The 20,490-nt window shown below is 44.8% G+C and overlaps 1 protein-coding gene and 1 long non-coding RNA gene across 2 annotated transcripts in view; one reads left to right on the forward strand and one right to left on the reverse strand.

The window, feature by feature from the left end:
* The window catches only part of UNK (unk zinc finger), a 41,104-nt gene extending 22,469 nt beyond the window's left edge, over positions 1-18,635 (reverse strand). The window contains exon 1 of the mRNA XM_032241659.1: positions 18,414-18,635. Coding sequence (XP_032097550.1) covers positions 18,414-18,517 — 104 coding nt within the window. The 5' untranslated portion in view covers positions 18,518-18,635. The remainder of the gene's footprint in view (positions 1-18,413) is intronic.
* Positions 10,353-20,490, forward strand: part of LOC116525652 — a 19,649-nt gene continuing 9,511 nt past the window's right edge. Inside the window, exons 1-2 of the long non-coding RNA XR_004257763.1 lie at positions 10,353-10,369; positions 13,649-13,653. This is a non-coding gene — a long non-coding RNA (uncharacterized LOC116525652). The remainder of the gene's footprint in view (positions 10,370-13,648; positions 13,654-20,490) is intronic.

The raw sequence follows: 20,490 nt of genomic DNA on the forward strand, positions 1-20,490 counted from the left end.
AGCAATTCTTCTCATTCAGAAAATTTTCAATCTCAGCCCTGAGCTCAAAAAATTAAAAGAAAACTACCATTGCTAAGCCATCAAACTACTGTGTAGCAAGGCACATCAGAATATTCAGCTTCTATTTCTGACAAAAATTCATGGAACTGATGATTCACAAAACCAAGTAAAATCACTGCTGCTAAGAGTTCAGTAACACATGATAAATTAAAATATTTTCTGCAAAGTACCTGCTGATGAATAACACAATGAATAAACCACCTTACATTTTCACAAGCTTTGTAAATTTATCCAATTAAATACAGTTCTGCTGTACACATATTTTTACCACCACCAGCTGTAAAAGATACTAGCGGAATTACACTTTGGGTTGTACTGAATTAGTGTTTTCTCAGCTTTTTTTGAAAATATTCTCACCTGCAGTTGTTTCAAACAAACTACACATAGAAGCTAATTCTATACTCACTTCAAACCTGGCATCAACTCCATGAATAAGTAAAAATTAACAGTAACAGGAACTAGCTGTCGACTCATCAATAGCCAGGAAAAAACACATAAAATCAGCCTTTTTTAATTGACTACTGATGTTGCTCCTAACATCCTCAGCAGGACACCGTTCTTGCTGAAAAGCTAACACTCTGAAACAAAAGTGTGTTTCTCTTGACACACTTCTCCAGCTGGTGCAATCAAACACAATTTAATTAACTCAACATCAGGAAATGGCTTTCCTTGCCTAGCTAACAAACGAGCCACTCAGAAACCTGCTTCAGTTGTAGTCTCGTTTTCATTTTTGTGAAGAAATTCTGCTGTAAGGAAATATTCCTAGCTCCATGCAGTGGCTCATGCCCGTAATCCTAGCAACTCAGGAAACGGAGGTGGGAGGATCACTTGAGCCCAGGAGTTTGAGAGCAACATAGCAAGACCCCATCTCTAATACATTTTTTAAAAATGAAGCCAGGCATGCGCCTGTGGTCCCAGCTAGTTGGGAAGCTGAAGTGAGAGTATCAGTAAACCCAAGAGTTTAAGGCTGCAGTGAGCTATGGTTTACCTCTGTACTCCAGCCCGGGTGACAGAGTGAGACGCTGTCTAACAAAAAAAAAAAAAAAAAAAAGTCTATACTGAAAGAATACATCACCATTATCAGACCAAGCACTTATCACAATATTCTCAACTCATAAGAAAGCAATGGTCAGAAAAAAAATTTTAGGTCGGGGCCAGGCACGGTGGCTCACGCCTGTAATCCCAGCGCTTTGGGAGGCTGAGGTGGGCGGATCACCTGATATCAGGAGTTTGAGACCAGCCTGGCCAACATGGAGAAACCCCATCTCTATTTATTTTTATTTTTTAAAGACGGGGTTTCACCATGTTGGTCAGGCTGGTCTTGAACTGGTCTTGAGCCACCACGACCGGCCCCCCAACTCTATTAAAAAAAAAAAAATTTAGACTGAGCGCAGTGGCTCATGCCTATAATCCCAGCACTCTGGAAGGCCAAGCAGGCAAATCACTTAGGGTCGGGAGTTTGAGACCAGCCTGGCCAACGTAGAGAAACTCATCTCTACTAAAAGTACAAAAAATGATCCAGGCATGGCAGCTCACACCTATAATCTGAACTACTTGAGTGGCTGAGGCATAAGAATCACCTGAACCTGGGAAGCTGAGGTTGCAGCGAGATGAGATCACACCACTGTACTCCAGCCTGGGCAACAGAGCAAGACTCTGTCTTGAAAAAAAAAAAAAAAGAAAGAAAAATAAATTTTTAAAGGAGTGTTTCCTTTTTTCTTTTTTAAATAAAGAGACAGGGTCAGCCAGACGCGGTGGCTCACGCCTGTAATCCTAGCACTTTGGGAGGCCGAGGTGGGTGGATTACCTGAGGTCAGGAGTTCAAGACCAGCCTGGCCATCATGGTGAAACCCTATCTTTAAAAAAAAAAAAAAAAAAAGACAGGGTCTCGCTCTGTCACCCAGGCTGGAGGCAGTAGTGTGATCATAGCTCATTGCAACCTCAACTCCTGGGCTCAAGGTGTCCTCCTGCCTCGGCTTCCCAAAACGCTGGGATGACAAGCATAAGCCACCACGCCCAGTCACAGCTATCTTTATTAGATGCTTTGTCACCAAATGTGTTAACAAAATCATCCATGTGCCACTGAGCCTTAAAAGTGTAATGTCTGGCCAGGCACGGTGGCACGTGCCTGTAATCCCAGCTACTCAGGAAGCTGAGGTGGGAGGATCACTTAAGCCCAGGAGTTCAGGGCTGTAGTGCACTATGCCGATCGAGTGTCTGCACTAAGTTTGGGATCAATATGGTAACCTCCCAGGATCAGAGAACCACCAGGTTGCCTAAGGAGGGGTGAACCGGCCTAGGTTGGAAACAGAGCAGGTCAAAACTCCCGTGCTGATCAGTAATGGGATCATGCCTGTGAATAACCACTGCACTCCAGCCTGGGTAACATAGCGAGACCCCATCTCTCTTTTTTTTTTTTTTTTTTGACCCCATCTCTTACAATAAAAAAATAAAATAAAATAAAAAGTGTAATGTTTGAAGTGAATTTTTCTCTTCCTCTTTTCTTCTGATGTAAGAAGTATGTACTGGTAATGAAGAATATATAAAGTGTGGTATGCTGATACATGTGGCAACGTAAAGCAATGGGCATCACATATATCAGTCTCCTGTTGCAACTACTCGACTCTGTAGCTGAAGAGCACAGGCAGCCAAATGAGTGCAGGTTCAGTGGAAGATTTATTTAGGGACTCTTTGAAATTCATATAATCATCACATCATGAAATATCATTTTTTTTCAACCATTAAAAGATGTGAAGGACAGGCACAGTGGCTCATGTCTGCAATCCCAGCACTGTGGGAGGCCAAAGCAGGTGGATTGCTTCAGCTCAGGAATTCGAGACCAGCCTGGGCAACGTGGCAAAACCCTCTCTCTACAAAAAAGTACAAAAATTATCTGGGTGTGGTAGTGCACACTTATAGTCCCAGCTACTCAGGAGACTGAGGCAGGAGGATTCTTTGAGCCTGGGAGATCAAGGCTGTAGTGAACCAAGACTGTGCCACTGTGCTCCAGCCAGGAGGATAGACCGAGACCTGTCTCAAAAGAAAGTGAAAACAATTCTTAGCTTGTGGGCCCTATAAAAGCAGGCAACAGGCTGGATTTGGCATGCAAGCCAGTTTGCTGACCTCTGCTCTATACTTGGGTTGTCTTTTTTTTCCTTTTTGTGAAGAAAGGGGTCTCCCTATATTGCCTGAGCAGGTCCCCAACTCCTGGGCTCAAACCATTCTCTGGCCTCTGCTAAGTGCTGGAATTACAAGTGACCTCGGCTCTAAACAGTTGGTATACCCTATCACGTCACACCCTTACATCTTCATACTTTTGATCATGTTGTTTCCTGGGTCTAGATCACCCTGAGGGTTCCCTGGCCCTGCCTGCCCCTTCTTCTGTGTTCCTACTGGATGTGAATATACCTGGTGCAGCTACCACAGTGGATTCTGACTGTTTTGTACTCTGCCACATCTATCATCTTTGTACCCCTGCATAGAGCTGACCCACAGCAGGTGCTTAAGACATGTGAAAGTGGAAGGAAAAGCAAAGAGCATCCCAAGTGGTACAAGCCTGGTACAAAGCGGCTCTGCACGAACCTGACAAAGCACAGACGTAACTCCAACCTCTGACTTAGACACTTCTCCTGGCAATTAAATCAGTAAGCTCTCTTCTACATCATCTCTGCTCAGCTTTGTTCCTCACCTGTACACTAAAATTGAGATCTTCTGTCTCACACACAGAATAGAAAAGCAACCAAGGGGATTGCTGGCATGTGGCTCCTCTTTGTCACTGGTGCTGGGAATGTGCAGAGATCATTACAGGTTAATTTTTTTGAAAAAGGGTCTCATTCTATCACCCAGGCTGGAGTGCTGTGGTACAATTACAGGTCACTGCAGCCTCCTAGGCTCAAGTAATCCTCCTACCTCAGCCTCCCGAGTAGCTGGGACTACAGGCACCTGCCACCCCACCCAGCTAACATGAGGTTTCGCCATGTTGCCCAGGCTAGTCTCAAACTCCTTACCTCAAGCAATCCACCCGCTTTAGCCTCCCAAGTGCTGGGATTACAGGCATGAGCCACCATGCACAGTCACTACAGATTAATTGCTGTTTCTATTTCCTCCAAACAACCAATGGGTATCATGATGACTACTGGCAGAAGCTGTATACCAACCAGGCGTGGTGGCTCATGCCTGTAAACCCAGCACTTTCAGAGGCCGAGGGAGATGGATCACCTGAGACCAGGAGTTTGAGATCAGCCTAATCAACATGGCATAATCCCTTCTCTACTAAACATACAAAAATTAAATGAGGTGTGGCGTGGTGGTACATGCCTATAACCCCAGCCCTTTTGGAGGCCGAGGCGGGCAGATCACCTGAGGTCAAGAGTTTGAGACCAGCCTGGTCAACATGGCAAAACCCTATCTCTATTAAAAATATGAAAATTAGGCCAGGCGCAGTGGCTCATGCCTGTAATCCCAGCACTTTGGGAGGCTGATCTGAGGTCAGGAGATTGAGACCAACATGGTGAAACCCCATCTCTACTAAAAATACAAAAAATTAACCGGATGTGGTGGCGCACGTCTGTAATCCCAGCTACTCGGGAGGCTGAGGTGGGAGAATCACTTGAACCCGGGAGGCAGAGGTTGCGGTGAGCCGAGACTGCGCCATTGCACTCCAGCCTAGGCAACAAGAGAAAACTCTGTCTATAAAAAAAAATGAGCAGGGTGTGATGGCACATGACTGTAATCCCAGCTACTGGGAAGGCTTAGGCAAGAGAATAGCTTGCATGCAGGAGGCGGAGGTTGCTCCAGCCTGGGCGACAGAGCAAGACTCCATCTCAAAAAAAAAAAAAAAAACTGTTAATGACAACTCGGCAGGGAATATATCCTGATCTTTTTTTTTTTTTAAACACAGTCTCTGATGCCCAGGCTGAAGTACAGTGGTGCAATCTCAGCTCACTGCAACCTCCACCCCCCAGGTTTGAGCAAATCTCATGCCTCAGCCTCCCAAATAGCTAGGATTATAGGTGTGCACCACCATGCCCAGCTAATTTTTGTATTTTTAGTAGAGACAGGGTCTCACCATGTTAGCCAGGCTGGTCTCAAACTCCTGACCTTAAGTGATTTGCCCGCTTCAGCCTCCCAAAGTGCTGGGATTACAGGCACGAGCCAACGCACCCAACCCTGATCAAAAATTAAAGGAAGGATTCAGCCAGGTGCAGTGGCTCACGCCTGTAATCCAGCACTTTGAGAGGCCAAGGCAGGTGGATCCCCTAAGGTCAGGAGTTCGAGACCAGCCTGGTCAACACGGCGAAATCCCATCTCTACAAAAAATACAAAAGTTACCTGGGTGTGGTGGCACATGCCTGTAGTCCCAGCTACTCAGGAGGCGGAAGCAGAGAACTGCTTGAGCCTGGGAAGCAGAGGTTGCAGTGAGCCAAGATCGCACCACTGCACTCCAGTCTGGGAGACAGAGTGAAACTCCGTCTCAAAAACAAAAACAAAATATACACAAGCTTTAACATGAATATGGAATCTTAAAAAGCCAGACATGGTCCTGATCTTTAAACATTCTTTATTGAAATCTAACCACAATAAGATAGGATTCTACAACCAGCACCAAAAAACCCCAGTCACTGTTGACAATTATTTGTAGTGACCAAAAGCTCAAATGATGCTTCTCTGTAATCTCCTGTTTTCCATGTTAACCCTGCTAGCTACTTCTTTCCTTCCCCAACATATAACTCCTATAAAGAAACGTAGTCACTGTGGTCATAATTCATGGCTTAACAACTTAAACTTATTCTTTAAGTTTGAGAATAAAATGTTTTACCTTCAAAGAGAATACTGTAAGAGCATATGGGCTGTAGATTAGAATTCTAAATTATTTATATGTATATATGAGTATGCATATATTTCTTATAAGCTGCTAAAAATCTTTCCTTATTTTTGAAAATCTGATGGGTAAACTACTACCATTTCTACATTTGACATTTATGAGGATATACATACATATTCTGACACCAAGCATGATCCAGAAACCATACAACTTTGTAACAGTAACCACATTAGTGGGAGTTACTAAAAATGGCTTTTAGTTTAGGCTGGGTGTGGTGTCTCAGGCCCAGCATTTTGGGAAGCAGAGGCCGGAGGACTGCTTGAAGTCAGAAGTTCGAGACCAGCCTGGCAACACAGTAAGACCCAACTTCACAAAACAACTTTAAAAATAAAAAACTAGGCCGGGCGCAGTGGCTCAAGCCTGTAATCCCAGCACTTTGGGTGGCCGAGGCGGGTGGATCACGAGGTCAACAGATCGAGACCATCCTGGTCAACATGGTGAAACCCTATCTCTACTAAAACTACAAAAAAATTAGCTGGGCATGGTGGTGCGTGACTGTAGTCCCAGCTACTCAGGAGGCTGAGGCAGGAGAATTGCCTGAACCCAGGAGGTGGAGGTTGCGGTGAGCCGAGATCACGCCATTGCACTCCAGCCTGGGTAACAAGAGCGAAACTCCGTCTCAAAAAATAAAATAAAATAACATAAAATAAAAAAATAAAAAACTAGTCAAGTGTGGTGGTACATGCATGCAGTCCCAGCTACTTAGGAGGCTAAAGTGAGAGGATTATTTGAGCCCAGGAGTTCAAGGCTGCAGTGAGCTTTGATGACGTTACTGCATTCCAGCCTGAGTGACAGAGCCAGACCATATCTCCAAAAAAGGAAAAAAAAAAAAAAAAAAAAAAAAAAAGCTTTAAAAAAATAAGGCCGGCCGGGTGTGGTGGCTCACACCTGTAATCCCAGCACTCTGGGAGGCCAAGGTGGGAGGATCACCTGAGACTGGGAGTTCAAGACTAGCCTGACCAACATGGTGAAACCCTGTCTTATGAAAATAAACTTAAAAAATAAAAATGGCCAGGCGCGGTGGCTCAAGCCTGTAATCCCAGCACTTTGGGAGGCCGAGGCGGGTGGATCACGAGGTCAAGAGATCGAGACCATCCTGGTCAACATGGTGAAACCCCGTCTCTACTAAAAATACAAAAAATTAGCTGGGCATGGTGGTGCATGCCTGTAATCCCAGCTACTCAGGAGGCTGAGGCAGGAGAATTGCCTGAACCCAGGAGGCGGAGGTAGCGGTGAGCCGAGATTGCGCCATTGCACTCCGGCCTGGGTAACAAGAATGAAACTCAGTCTCAAAAAAAAAAGTAAATAAAATAAAATAAAAATAAGGCCAAATAAAGCTATAATTGGTGGTAGGTAAATATCTGGATGGATCTGACACACTATATAGCTACAGAGATGTGACTTCCAAATCTTCTAAAGGGATCCTGATTTAGAACATTCTCTCTGGCAGAAAAGGCAAGCTCAGGGAGTATTATTCAGGCAAATAAAATAAGTGCCGGGCTGGGCGCAGTGGCTCATGCCTGTAACCCCAGCACTTTAGGAGGCTGAGGTGGGCAGATCACCTGAGGTCAGGAGTTCGAGACCAGCCTGACCAATATGGTGAAACCCCATCTTTAAAAAAATAAAAATAGGCCGGGCGCGGTGGCTCAAGCCTGTAATCCCAGCACTTTGGGAGGCCAAGGCGGGTGGATCACGAGGTCAAGAGATCGAGACCATCCTGGTCAACATGGTGAAACCCCGTCTCTACTAAAAATACAAAACATTAGCTGGGCATGGTGGTGCGTGCCTGTAATCCCAGCTACTCAGGAGGCTGAGGCAGGAGAATTGCCTGAACCTAGGAGGCGGAGGTTGCGGTGAGCCGAGATCGCGCCATTGCACTCCAGCCTGGGTAACAAGAGTGAAACTCTGTCTCAAAAATAAATAAATAAATAAATAAATAAATAAAATAAAATAAAATAAAAATAAAAAAAATCAGTGTCTAGCAAACTTTTAAGTGTGTCTGAACCTTTAAGGTAGTCTTTGATCCCACACTGGCCTTTAGTCAGAGTAAATACAGTATGATTTTATGGCCACTATGAAGCTCCTAGATGCAATGAAACTCCCTATCGCATCTGTGCACACACGCACACAGATAACAATCCACAGTTCAAGTGCTACGGGCACTCAAGCAAGTCAGTGTTTACGGTGGGGAGCCAATCACTGGCCAATTATTTCAGCCCACTTTTCAGTGGGGCTCACTGGAACATTCTGACACCTGTGAGCTGCCCTGGCCCCAAGAACTAACGAGAGCCAGAAAGGGTATGCAACCAGTCCTGTGTGTCCCTAAGTCCCTTCTTTCTATAACTGTCCCCTTACCCTATGGGGCCTAGAGCTGGTGAAACTGAGGAAGGTTCATGTAAGGGTCACTCACATCACTTGTGTCAGAGAATATTCGAGACTACTAAAAACTCCCATTCATTCTTCCCCAAATCAGAGAATATCTTGTCTTTATTCAAAGTTTTCCTGGCCAGGCATGGTGGCTCACGCCTGTAATCCCAGCACTTTGGGAAGTCCAAGATGGGGAGATTACTTGAGGTCAGAAGTTTGAGACCCGCCTGGCCAACATGGTAAAACCCCATCTCTACTAAAAACACAAAAATTAGCTGGGCATGGTGGCATGTGCCTGTAACCCCAGTTACTTGGGAAGCTGAGGCACTAGAATCGCTTGAACCCAAGAGGCGGAGGTTGCAGTGAGCCAAGATCGCGCCACTGCACTCTAGCCTAGGCAACAGGGCGAGAGCCTGTCTCAAAAACAAAACAAAAAAACCATAGTTTTTCTGTACATAGCTAGCCTGGAAAACCTCCAGTTTTATGACACTTCAATAATATGCTTAGACTAACATGTTCTTTGTACATTGTTTTCTGTACAACAAAGTATTTGGCCCTAAACTGAGTGGGTGTCCCATGCTGCTGCCCCATGCGTGCCCTAGGAACTAAAGAATCTATTTTAGTGTGGATGCAGCTAAAGAAGGCATTCGGTCAGGGCTGTTGAAGCAAGAAGCAATGCAACTGAAAGCAGTGACTAGGGCCCTTTCAAATAACGGCTAAGAACAGTATCTACACTATCCTAAGTGCCAAGCACTGCTTTAAGTCCTTTACATAAATTAACTCATTTATTTCGTCCTCTTAACAACACCACGAGACAGGTAGTCTTCCTACTCTCAGGAAACTGATACACAAAGAGGTAAGTCACTGCCCAAGATCTTACAACTAGTAACTGACAGAGCTGGGCCTCAAATGCAGGTGGTGTGACCCTGGAGTCTGTACTTTTAACCACCATGGTGACTGCTAACTAAGCATTTCTTAACTAAGTTAAAGGAAAATACAACAGTAGCAGCAAATAAACCTCAGTGACTCTCTGAAAGCTGTTTAGAATATATTGGAGAGTTTCGGACAGGCCATAGCTACAATACCATAAAATAAGTTACTGAAATAAAAACAGAAATGTTTACTTTAGCATGCTCTACTGGATATTTAATATATATTTTTTGTATTCATTCTATTTTTTTTTTTTTTTTTTAAAGATGGGGTTTCACCATGTTGGTCAGGCTGGTCTTGAACACCCGACCTCAGGTGATCCGCCCGCCTTGTCCTCCAAAGTGCTTGGATTATAGGCGTGAGCCACCATGCCCAGCCCATTTTTTGTATTCATTCTAAAGTACTCTTACTTCAACAGTGAAACAGAGATTAGTTTGTTTTTAATCAGAAAATACAAGTACTAGTCTCTAATTTATATTATATTTAGATGGTCGGATTCATACAAATCCTAAAGTGGCAGGCCGCCAAATGCCTGGCACCTCTTTACAGTAAAAGTGACATCAAAAAGATATAGTAAGGTTCTTACCAAAATAAATAAATGCTTAGATATAAGAACGACTATTAAAATTTCTGAGTCACAAAACACCTAAAGGTTTTTTCAGTCACAAAACATGCTAAAGGCTTTTATCAACATTTTCTTCACAGAAGACAACTACTTCTCTTATGTGGGGGTAGATTTGCAAATAGGCCAAAATTTCATAGGGAGGTGGGACATGGACCCTCCCCGTCATTAGAAGTCATTTTGTCAGGACTCATGGTGGCCATATGGTGTTTTAAATGCTAACAGAAAACAAGTGAGTCAACTTATGCACATGAGAAGCAAACTATGAATAAAGAATAAGGAAGTGGAGGAACCAGTTCAATAAGTTCAGATACTACTTGATGATACTGTCACAGGCCTCAGTATCTTCTTTATGTCCTAAATAGAGCCACCAACAGGAAAAAAGGTCACCTAACAGAGAATGCTGTGAGATTTTTAAGTTGCTAGACTCCTTTCCATCTTGTCCTCCTCAGCTCTTGATACTGCTGTCAAATTCTACACAATGGCAAAGAAAAAGAGGGGTGAAAGTTGAGGGATTTTATAGAGAAATAGCAAAATTTGTTGTGGCCGGGCCCGGTGGCTCAAGCCTGTAATCCCAGCACTTTGGGAGGCCGAGGCGGGTGGATCACGAGGTCAAGAGATCGAGACCATCCTGGTCAACATGGTGAAACCCCGTCTCTACTAAAAATACAAAAAATTAGCTGGGCATGGTGGTGCATGCCTGTAATCCCAGCTACTCAGGAGGCTGAGGCAGGAGAATTGCCTGAACCCAGGAGGCGGAGGTTGCGGTGAGCCGAGATCACGCCATTGCACTCCAGCCTGGGTAACATGAGTGAAACTCCGTCTTAAAAAAAAAAAAAAAGTTTGTTGTGATTACTTGAATTAATATAGTATAGCCATTGATATAATTTTAAATGCTTAAAACACATTGCCTGTCCTTAAAGATATGCCCATGCGAACCTTAAAACAATCACAATACCTGAAGAATCGACTGGATTACATTTCAGCAAGACATCAACCTTCTCTTCCACCTCCCACCCACCCCAGGAAGTAAACATGATTCATTTTATGAAAGCATTGGTAAAAATCTGCTTGTTCCCTGGAATGGCTATCAAGTTGTAGACAAGGTAAAGTATAATTACCAACATCTAGGAGTCTCAAACTTGTTTTTTAAAGACATATTTCTTATCTCAAAAAGCACCTCCACAGACTTATAACATGGGGGCATTCACCTAGAATAGATACACAGGGACTAAGCCACTGAGAAAGCTGGGAAAAGGGCACCAAGGAGCTTTGTGCAAACCACAGGCTTTCCCACACTGAACTGTGGCTGCTGAGCCTTGGCAATAGGCCATGTGCTTGAAGCCCTCTCTATGGCAGAGGGACTCACATTCACCGTTTTTTTAATTAACTTTTTAAAAATTTGAGATATAATTCAGACAGCATACAAACTCACCACTTTTAAATGTACATTTCAGTGGTTTTTAGTGTATTCACTCATGTTATGTAACCTTCACTATATCTAATTCCAGAAAATTTCCATCACCCCCAAAATAACCCTGTACCTATTATCCCGTGACTTTCTCCACAGGTATCTCCGTTGCCTACGCAGGTATTTTAAGACTGGCTAGGGTGAATCTATAGAGTATCTATATGGCAAGAAAACAAGAAGCAAAGAAAAAATAAATAAAACAAAAAAAGAAGAAAAAACAACAAAAAAAGAAGACAACAAGAAGCTACATTGTCCAGAGGAATACTAAACCTAAATTCTTGGCATTGTTAGCAATTAGGCTAATGTAATTTTTATATATTGGCTAAGAATGGCAGAGAAACTTACATTCAACATCCATCTTTACATAACAATTAGTGTGCCCCAAATTCATCCAAGATGTTAAAAGAAGGGAAGACAATCTACTAGGATTAGCCATAACTGTCCATAGTTGCAATTTCAAAACACAAAAGATACATATCGATAGTGGGAAAACCTCCTTCAGTATCAACATTAAAAACAAAAACAAAAACCTTAATCATTAAGCAAATATTACCCAGTTAGGGAAAATAATCACTAGACCAGTCCACTATTGAATGTAATGCAGCTTTAAATGCGACCTTACTGTCATCACTCTTGGCCTGGAGTCTCTTCTCATGAGAAAGATGACCTTTAGGCAAAGGTCTGGCAGGAAAGCCTGCAGATGTGTGCTGCTCAGGTGGCTGCTGGACTCTAGTGACCTAAGCGTGCTCATGGCTTCTAAGACACACAGGAAGAAGACCTCACCTTCAGGCATCAGGGTGTTGAAAAGCGGTAGGACGTGTAGGTCCACGAGGGTATCTTGCTTTTGTGCACTTATCTGGGGTGCTATTTGCAGAGAAGGAGCTCCTTTAAAGAGTGTGCCCAAGATGGATTCTCTAAGTTGCTCTCAGAGTTGTCCAGCTGCCCTCACCAATAAGTCACAGTCTTTGTAGGATGATAGAAACCACCAGTCAAAGCAGATGCATATGGGTTGTGGGGAAGCCTTCTTTAGTATCTAACATAGCTGGATTAAAACAAAAAAACTTAACCATTAAGCAATCTTGACTTTAATTAATAATTTAGATAATAGCAAATATCAACTAGGTGTTAAGCTTAAGAATCTACCCTTAGCAAGGGTACTTAACACTTGTTAACGGGGATTTTGTGGGATTAAGTAAAGGCTACAATGAGCTCCTAATTTCTGTCCTGCAAGAAATTAGTTCTACTTGACAAACAAGTAAATAAGATCCAGAAATGTTTATTGGTGATTTAACTTGTTCTCGCTGAGGTTGCTTAGTAACGCTTCCAATGACTTCTGTTGTGAAACAAGTAGTACTCCACTAATGCATGTACGATTTTATTGCAATTCGCAATAATGACTTAAATACATGTTCATTTCCAGGGTTTTCCAAAATACAATCAGATGCAATCAAGTGAAATGACTGACATTTACATAATACATAAACTGACAAAACTGCCTGAAAATAGTTATCTATGAAAGTATTACATTATCTTTAATTAGATGCCCAGGAAACCAGTCCTAAATTTAAATGAGGTCTAGATAGATGAGGCTATAAAGTATTTATTCTCTATCTACCTACAAGAAATCACCAAGTAGCCGAAAAACTCCTACAAACCTTCACTAAACTAGAATTTCATTTTCCTTTAACATGAGAGCATTAAGAAGTCTGAGAACAGGCTGTAGTGATCACAGCAGAAAGAATGAAAACATGATTTGTCTGTGACGTATACTTCCTCTTAGGGGGTCAAAACAATGAGGTCAGAAACTCGGAGTTTAATATTTATTTATTTTTATTTTTTCAAGCCAGAGTCTCGCTCTGTCGCCTAGGCTGGAGTGCAGCAGCATGATCTCAGCTCACTGCAACCTCCGCCTCCTGGGTTCAAGCGATTCTCCTGTCTCAGCCTCTGGGCAGCTGGGATTACAGGCATGTGCCACCACGCCCAGCTAATTTTTGTATTTTTAGTAGAGATGGGGTCTTGCCACCATGGCCAGGCTAGTCCCGAACTCCTGATCTCAAGTGTTCTGCCGACCTCAGCCTCCCAAAGTGTTGTATTACAGGCGTGAGCCACTGCACCCAGCCAATTATTTATTTATTTTTGAGACAGTGTCTTGCTCTGTCACCCAGGCTGGAGTGCAGTAGCAGCACAATCTTGGTTCACTGCAGCCTCAATCTCCTGGGCTCAGGGATCCTCCTTCCTCAGCCTCCTGAGTATCCAGGACTACAGGCACACACCACTCACTATACTTGGCTCATTTTTTCCATTTTTAGTAGAGAGGAGGTCTTGCTATGTTGCCCAGGCTGGTCTCGAACTCCTGGGCTCACATAATCCTCCTGCCTCAGCCTCCCAAAGAGTTGGGATTATAGTCATGAGCTACTACACTCAGCCAGATATTTCAGATGGTAGTTTTTCTGTGACCTTTCAACTATACATTTTCTTTTTTTTTTTTTTTGAGACGGAGTCTTGCTCTGTCACCAGGCTGGAGTGCAGTGGCACAATCTCGGCTCACTGCAACCTCCGCCTCCTGGGTTCAAGCGGTTCTTCTGCCTCAGCCCCCCGAGTAGCTGGGACCACAGGCACGTGCCACCACACCCGGCTAATTGTTTTGTATTTTTAGTAGAGACGGGGTTTCACCATGTTGGCCAGAATGGTCTCGATCTCTTGACCTCATGATCCACCCGCCTCAGCCTCCCAAAGTGCTGGGATTACAGGCATGAGCTACCACACTGGGCTCAACTATACATTTTCAATAGTATAACTGTTATACAGCAAAAAGCCAAAAGGTAGCTAAACTTGTAGATACATTTTGAGATGTGATTGCTACAAAAGTTCTCATTCTTAAATGTTTTTATAAAACTCTTCTAATATACAATACAGTATATTATTGCAAATAAAGCTGGATTAAATTCATTCTTTGTCAAATGCAAAGACAAACTGTCTAGTAAAAGGAGGTCACATGGTTCTTGTATTGGAAGAATATCAATACATACACATTATTGTTTTACTGACCGCTAAGCAAATACTTGGAGCTGTACGATAGAGGAACTTTTGACATACTATTTTCTAAAAGGGTTGGATTCCTCAAGCCCAGCACAAGTGCCTGCTACACCAATTTGCTGAAAGAATTATTCCAAAGTTTCTCTTAAAGCAAGATTATTCAAGAGTTCAGAAAGAAAAAATACCAACAAAATTATCCTTCCAACTATGTTATAAATAATCCTCTTGGTTTAGGAAAAGGAGGGCTCAAATTCTAAGAACTTTAATTTCAGCACAAGAATAAAGGGCAAGAAAGGGAAACCAACGGGAAGGCAACTTTTGCTTTTGGTGTATTCAACTGCGTTTGCCAAGATTGCCATGATGGTGAGTGAGACTCAATTATCACACAAGTGTCTCTGGATTATTGCAAAGACTACAGCATGTTACGTAATTTCAAATAACATCAGGTACAAAAATATACAAAATTAATTGACGCATAATAAAGGCCAGGTGAGGTGGCTCACACCTGAGGTCACACCGCTACACGCAAGCATGGGTGACAGCGGAGATCCTGCCTCAAAAAAAAACAAAAGAAGTTTAAAAAGGTAAAAAATTTGACAGGTGTCTGGGCATGGCGGCTCACGCCTGTAATCCCAACGCTTTAGGAATCCAAGGCAGGCAGATCACGAGGCCAGGAGTTTGACATCAGCCTGGCCAACATAGTGAAACTCTGCCTCTACCAAAAATATAAAAATTAGCCGGCCATGGTGGCGCTTGCCTGTAGTCCCAGCTACTTGGGAAGCTGAGGTAGGAGAATTGCTTGAACCCGGGAGAAGGCTGCAGTTATAAATTATTATTCTACTCTGTATGTCCATGTGTACCCATTGCTTAGCTCCCAAGCAGCTCAAATTTTTATAGGAAATTTACTAAAATTAAAATCCAAATGTTCCTGTCCCCTAACTCCTAAGGGCAATAAATGAATTCACCTTATGGGAGGGGGGGAAAAATGCAGGTATGGTGGCATGTGCCAGTAGTCCCAGCTACTCAGGAGGCTAAAGCAGGACTGCTGGAGCCCAGGAGTTCAAGTCCAGCCTGGGTAACATAGCGAGGTCACATCTCTTTTTTTTTTTTTGGACACAGTCTCACTCTGTCTGGAGTGCAGTGGCATAATCTTGGCTCACTGCAACCTCCGCCTCCTGGGTGCAAGCGATTCTCTTGCCTCAGCCTCTCAAGTAGCTAGGACTACAGGCACATGCCACCTGGCCCACGTAATTTTTTTTGTATTTTTAGTAGAGACAGGGTTTCCATGTTGGCCAGGTTGGTCTCAAACTCCTTACCTCAAGTGATCCACCGGCCTCAGCTGCTCAAAGTACTGGGATTACAGGCGTGAGTAACACCATGTCCTGCCCATGTCTCTTTTAAGACAGGGAAAAAAAAAAAAAAAAAAAACCTGGGTATGGTGGCCTCCCAGCACTTTGGGACGCCAAGGCCCATCAGTAGATTGCTTACTCCTGTTTGATCACAGGAGTTCAATACCAGCCTGGGCAACAAGGCAAAACCCCATCTCTACAAAAAATACCAAAAATATGTATCCAGGTACGCCTGTAGTCCCTGCTACTCAGGAGGCTGAGGTGGGAGGATCACTTGACCCAGGGAGGTCAAGGCAGCAGTGAGCTGAGATCATGACATTGCACTCCAGACTGGATGATGAAGACCTTATCTTAAAAATATATATATATTAGAGCCACCAAGTGCGCTAGTTCCATCATTATGTGTCCTCATGCTCCCTGCACCTCAGCCCTAGGAGGAGTAGGGGATGAAGTTTTCCAGGTCATCCCAGCTTCTGAATACCTAGTCTAGCAAGAAAGACAACTGATTTCTACCTCTGATTTTTGGAGATAAAAATATAAAAACACGGCCGGGTGCGGTGGCTCATGCCTATAATCCCAGCACTTTGGGAGGCCGAGGCAGTTGGATCAAGAGGTCAGGATTTCGACACCAGCCTGACCAACTTGGTAAAACCCCATTTCTGCTAAAAATACAAAAATTAGCTAGGTGTGGTAGCGCGTGCCTGTAATCCCAGCTACTCAGGAGGCTGAGTCAGGAGAATTGCTTGAACCCGGGAGGTAGAAGTTGCAGTGAGCCAAGATCACGCCACTGCACTCCAGCCTGGGCAACAGAGTGAGACTCCGTCTCAAAAAAATAATATACACACACACACACACACACACACACACGAACAGACAAAGAGATAAGAACATCTACAATCTGCCATCAAGCTTGGGTATTTCACCTACTCCTGTTGATTTCCTAAGACACCTCAAGAGCCAAAGTCCCATTACTCTGTACTTACCCACAAGGAATGGAAAGGCAGGTTTTAAAGAAATGAGCATCAAGAGGACAAAGACTCAGATACTGACATTTACTCAGCTGTTCACTTGTTTCACCTGCCAGTTCAGAATAAGATGGCCTTTCTAATACAGATTCCATACTATGCTCAATGACAGCACAACACAGAAACACAGGTTGCTGAAACCAAGACTGTCTTGACTCCATGTGTTTATTTTACTAAAAACAGTTATCTAAGCAACCAGAGATTATAAAGAAGGTCCAATTACGTGAAGTTTCCAGATTCGAAAATCAAGACGACACCATTCAACTGATCAGTAGTCTCTGGGCTACGAACATCTCACCAAAACCAAGATACAGTAACAAAGAAGTTCCAATTATGTGACGTTTCCGGATTTGAAAATCAAGACTACACCATTCAACTGATCAGTAGTCTCTGAGCTACAAACATCTCTCCAAAACCAATGGAAAGATTGCCAAAGATCTCCAGTAAGAAAGGACCAGGAAAGCAATGTCCATATCATAGAAGGAACAGTTAACATGTCAGACTGTAGTCAAGAAGCTTAAATTATTTCAGCCAACAGAGAATCCCACAAAGAAACCATACACTTCCCATAACCAATGTTCCCCAATCGCTGAACAGTCTCCCAAGGTCTTACTTCTGTAACAAGCCAGAGTTCCTCCTGTCTACTTTGAGTTCTTTCCACTCCAACAGATGATTATGCTCTTCGTTCACTGAACAATTTAAGAGCTGCTGTTCAATCCCCCAGGTTCCAAAACCTCTCGCAGGCAGGGATCCTTTTAAACATGCACATCGCTCAGGAGCACATGGGGATGAAAGGCATTCGCAGAGCATCGGGAAAATGGAAAGCAACATTTTGCTTAACAGGAGAAACCGCCCCTTATTCATCTTTCTTCCCCATCACCTAACTCTAGGGAATGCTTAAGGTGGCTTGAAGGAATCGAAGACAGCGACCTAAAAGCACACAGATGCAGACTTCCAGGAAGAGGTTTTCCCATCCTGCTGGACTCTTGTAGTGTCAGTATTTGGGCTTCCCTCTAATGCCACATTTCTGCTGAACCTGCAGACATACTCGGAACCCATCACCTTCGGGCTCCCAGACTCAGGCTCCGCACAGCCCGCGAGGGAAATAGTCATGGGCACGCACCAACACGTTTTCATCTTTGCATGTTTATCTACGTCGACTGTGAATTCAAGCAAGGGTGGCCCTCGTGGACAACCTACGAGCCGTGGGGACACAAAAGGCATCCTGTGCAAATTGCACGGAATCTCCTGACAGGACTTCACGCTAATCATCATTCATAGGTGGGTTCTGGGGCTGGGGCCCACGGAACTCGTCTCGGTTGTGTCTTGGACTTCTCACTGCCCCAAAGGAGCCTACTACTGTGGTTTTATGGTCTGAGGAACAGTTAGGCCTCGAAGGCCTGGCCTGGGGAGACTGCACTCTACATCCCGAGCTCCCGCCTTCCCCACTCGGCCGCCAGGACCGAGTTTCCCGCCCCACAGCCCGACCAGAGGTTGGTGGCAGTTGTAGGCAGTTGGGACCGGCCCTAGCAGGTTGGAACCGGTCTGGGCCGGGCCGGAGGAGGAAGGGGGGGAGGAAGAGGCCGCCTCGCGCTCTCCCTGCGCGCGTGACTCACGCTGGCCGCTGACGTCAGGCGTGCGCGCGCGGCGGGGGGGGGGCTCTACGTACGTGTAGTGCTGCGGTTTCTCGGGCTGTGCCTGCAGCACCTGAGCGGTAGCGGCCGGGGGCGCCGAGGAAGCTGCGGAGCCGCCGGGCCCGGGGCCCTTCGACATGGTCCTGTCTTCCTGCCTCTTCGCCGCTCCCCTTTTATTATTCAGTCTGCGCGGTCCGCGCCGAGGACCCAGTGCGCCTGCGCCGCGCCACGAGAACGTGAAGACCCCCCACACGGCAGCAAGGGTTGCTGGGAGTTGTGGTTCTGTGTCCGGCTGGAATTTTACCGTCGGCAGAGGGTTGCTGGCAAAGCGCGGGACCACGACACCCAGGGATCCTTGCTGCCAATATCCCGGATGCTGAGGGCCTGCGACGGCTTCTGGGAATTGCAGTCCGGTCGCGTTTCTCCTTACCAGACCGTTTTCAGTTTCACAGGGAAGCCTTTCCATGAAACTGGAGCTCCTGGAGGAGAAGAGGCCCAGAGCTAGGGAGGCCCTAGCGACTTCTGCGAAAGAATTCCGAGTATAATTTTACTGCCAACAGTGTCATAACTACCTTGCCTTTATACTTAGTACAGCTTGGGTCAGTCCTAATGCCAGCTCAGAGCAGTGCCTCCAAGCAGGGCGTAAGAATCTGTATTGTCGGTTCTTAGTTCTGGGCCCTGTGCTCCAGGCACCTGCAGTCCGCCAGCAACCCCTTCATCCCTGTGGCGGGTCTAACCTGAAAGGCACTGAGAACGCTTTGCTAAGGAGGAACTACACCACGTGCTCCAATTCCCGCGCCTTTGCTGAGGCGCTTCATTTACCTTTAACAACCTCCACACCTGGAATCCACGGCTTGTGTGCCTTCTCAGCTCGACACCTGGCCTGACCAACTTGTTTCCAGTACATTAAGGGCCAAGGACGAATTTAATCTCCGCCTAGAATAGCCTCTGAGGTACATTGACAAGTTGTAGGAGCGTTGAGAAGCATCACGGTGTCCAGAGGAAAGGCCTAGCTTTGAGTAGGGCGTGCCCGTGTTTATCCGCTCTAGTTTTCTTCTCTGGACGTCAGCCTTTTCACTTGGGACACTATCTTTCCCCTCTCTGCTTCCCGCCTGTCAAGCAAAGTTGTTAACTTTGTAAAATAAGCCAGATGCCCCAGACCTAGGCATTTGTTTCTGTGAGTTTTAGAATGTTCTCCACTGACACTTGAACAGTTGTCATTTAACTTTGTTTTTCTTTTGAGACGGAGTTTCGCTCCTGTTACCCAGACTGGAGTGCAATGGCGCGATCTCAGCTCACCGCAACCTCCGCCTCCTGGGTTCAGGCAATTCTCCTGCCTCAGCCTCCTGAGTAGCTGGGATTAAAGGCATGCGCCACCATGCCCAGCTAATTTTTCGTAGTTTTAGTAGAGACGGGGTTTCACCACGTTGACCAGGATGGTCTTGATCTCTTGACCTCGCGATCCACCCGCCTCGGCCTCCCAAAGTGCTGGGATTACAGGCGTGAGCCACCGCGCCCGGCCTCACTTTGTTTTTCATACTGAATCTATTTCAAATCCACTTGTTATGAATTATATTTTCTTAGATGGGATTACATTAGCAAATGATTATCTCATTAAAGAAACAAATTCCAAATAACCTTAGAGGCGAAGGATGGTGGGGCTAATGGAAAATCGTTAATGTTTTAGTGACACATGCTTATTTAGCTCCAAGCTCCCTCACATCAGAAGCCAAATTACAGAGTTGTGAAACTGGTATTTCCTAAACAGGATAAATCGTTTAGCCACTAGGGGCGTTTGAAAATGAAAAATCACAAAAGGACGAAAGTTATAGTATATTGCTTTAATCCTATGATTAAATGCAAGTTAATTGGTTGATATGTTAGCCTCAAAATACTTAAGTGTGTTTTGACGGGAAAAATAAGAGCTGGCTGGACGCAGTGGCTCACGCCTGTAATCCCAGCACTTTGGGAGCCCGAGGCGGGCAGATCACGAGGTCATGAATTCGAGACCAGCCTGACCAACATAGTGAAACCCCATTTCTACTAAAAATACAAAAATTGGCCGGGCGCGGTGGCTCAAGCCTGTAATCCCAGCACTTTGGGAGGCCGAGG

The sequence above is a fragment of the Sapajus apella genome, unplaced genomic scaffold (assembly GCF_009761245.1).
Source record: "Sapajus apella isolate SASKATOON/1434 unplaced genomic scaffold, GSC_monkey_1.0 scaffold48, whole genome shotgun sequence".
Classification (NCBI taxonomy): domain Eukaryota; kingdom Metazoa; phylum Chordata; class Mammalia; order Primates; family Cebidae; genus Sapajus; species Sapajus apella.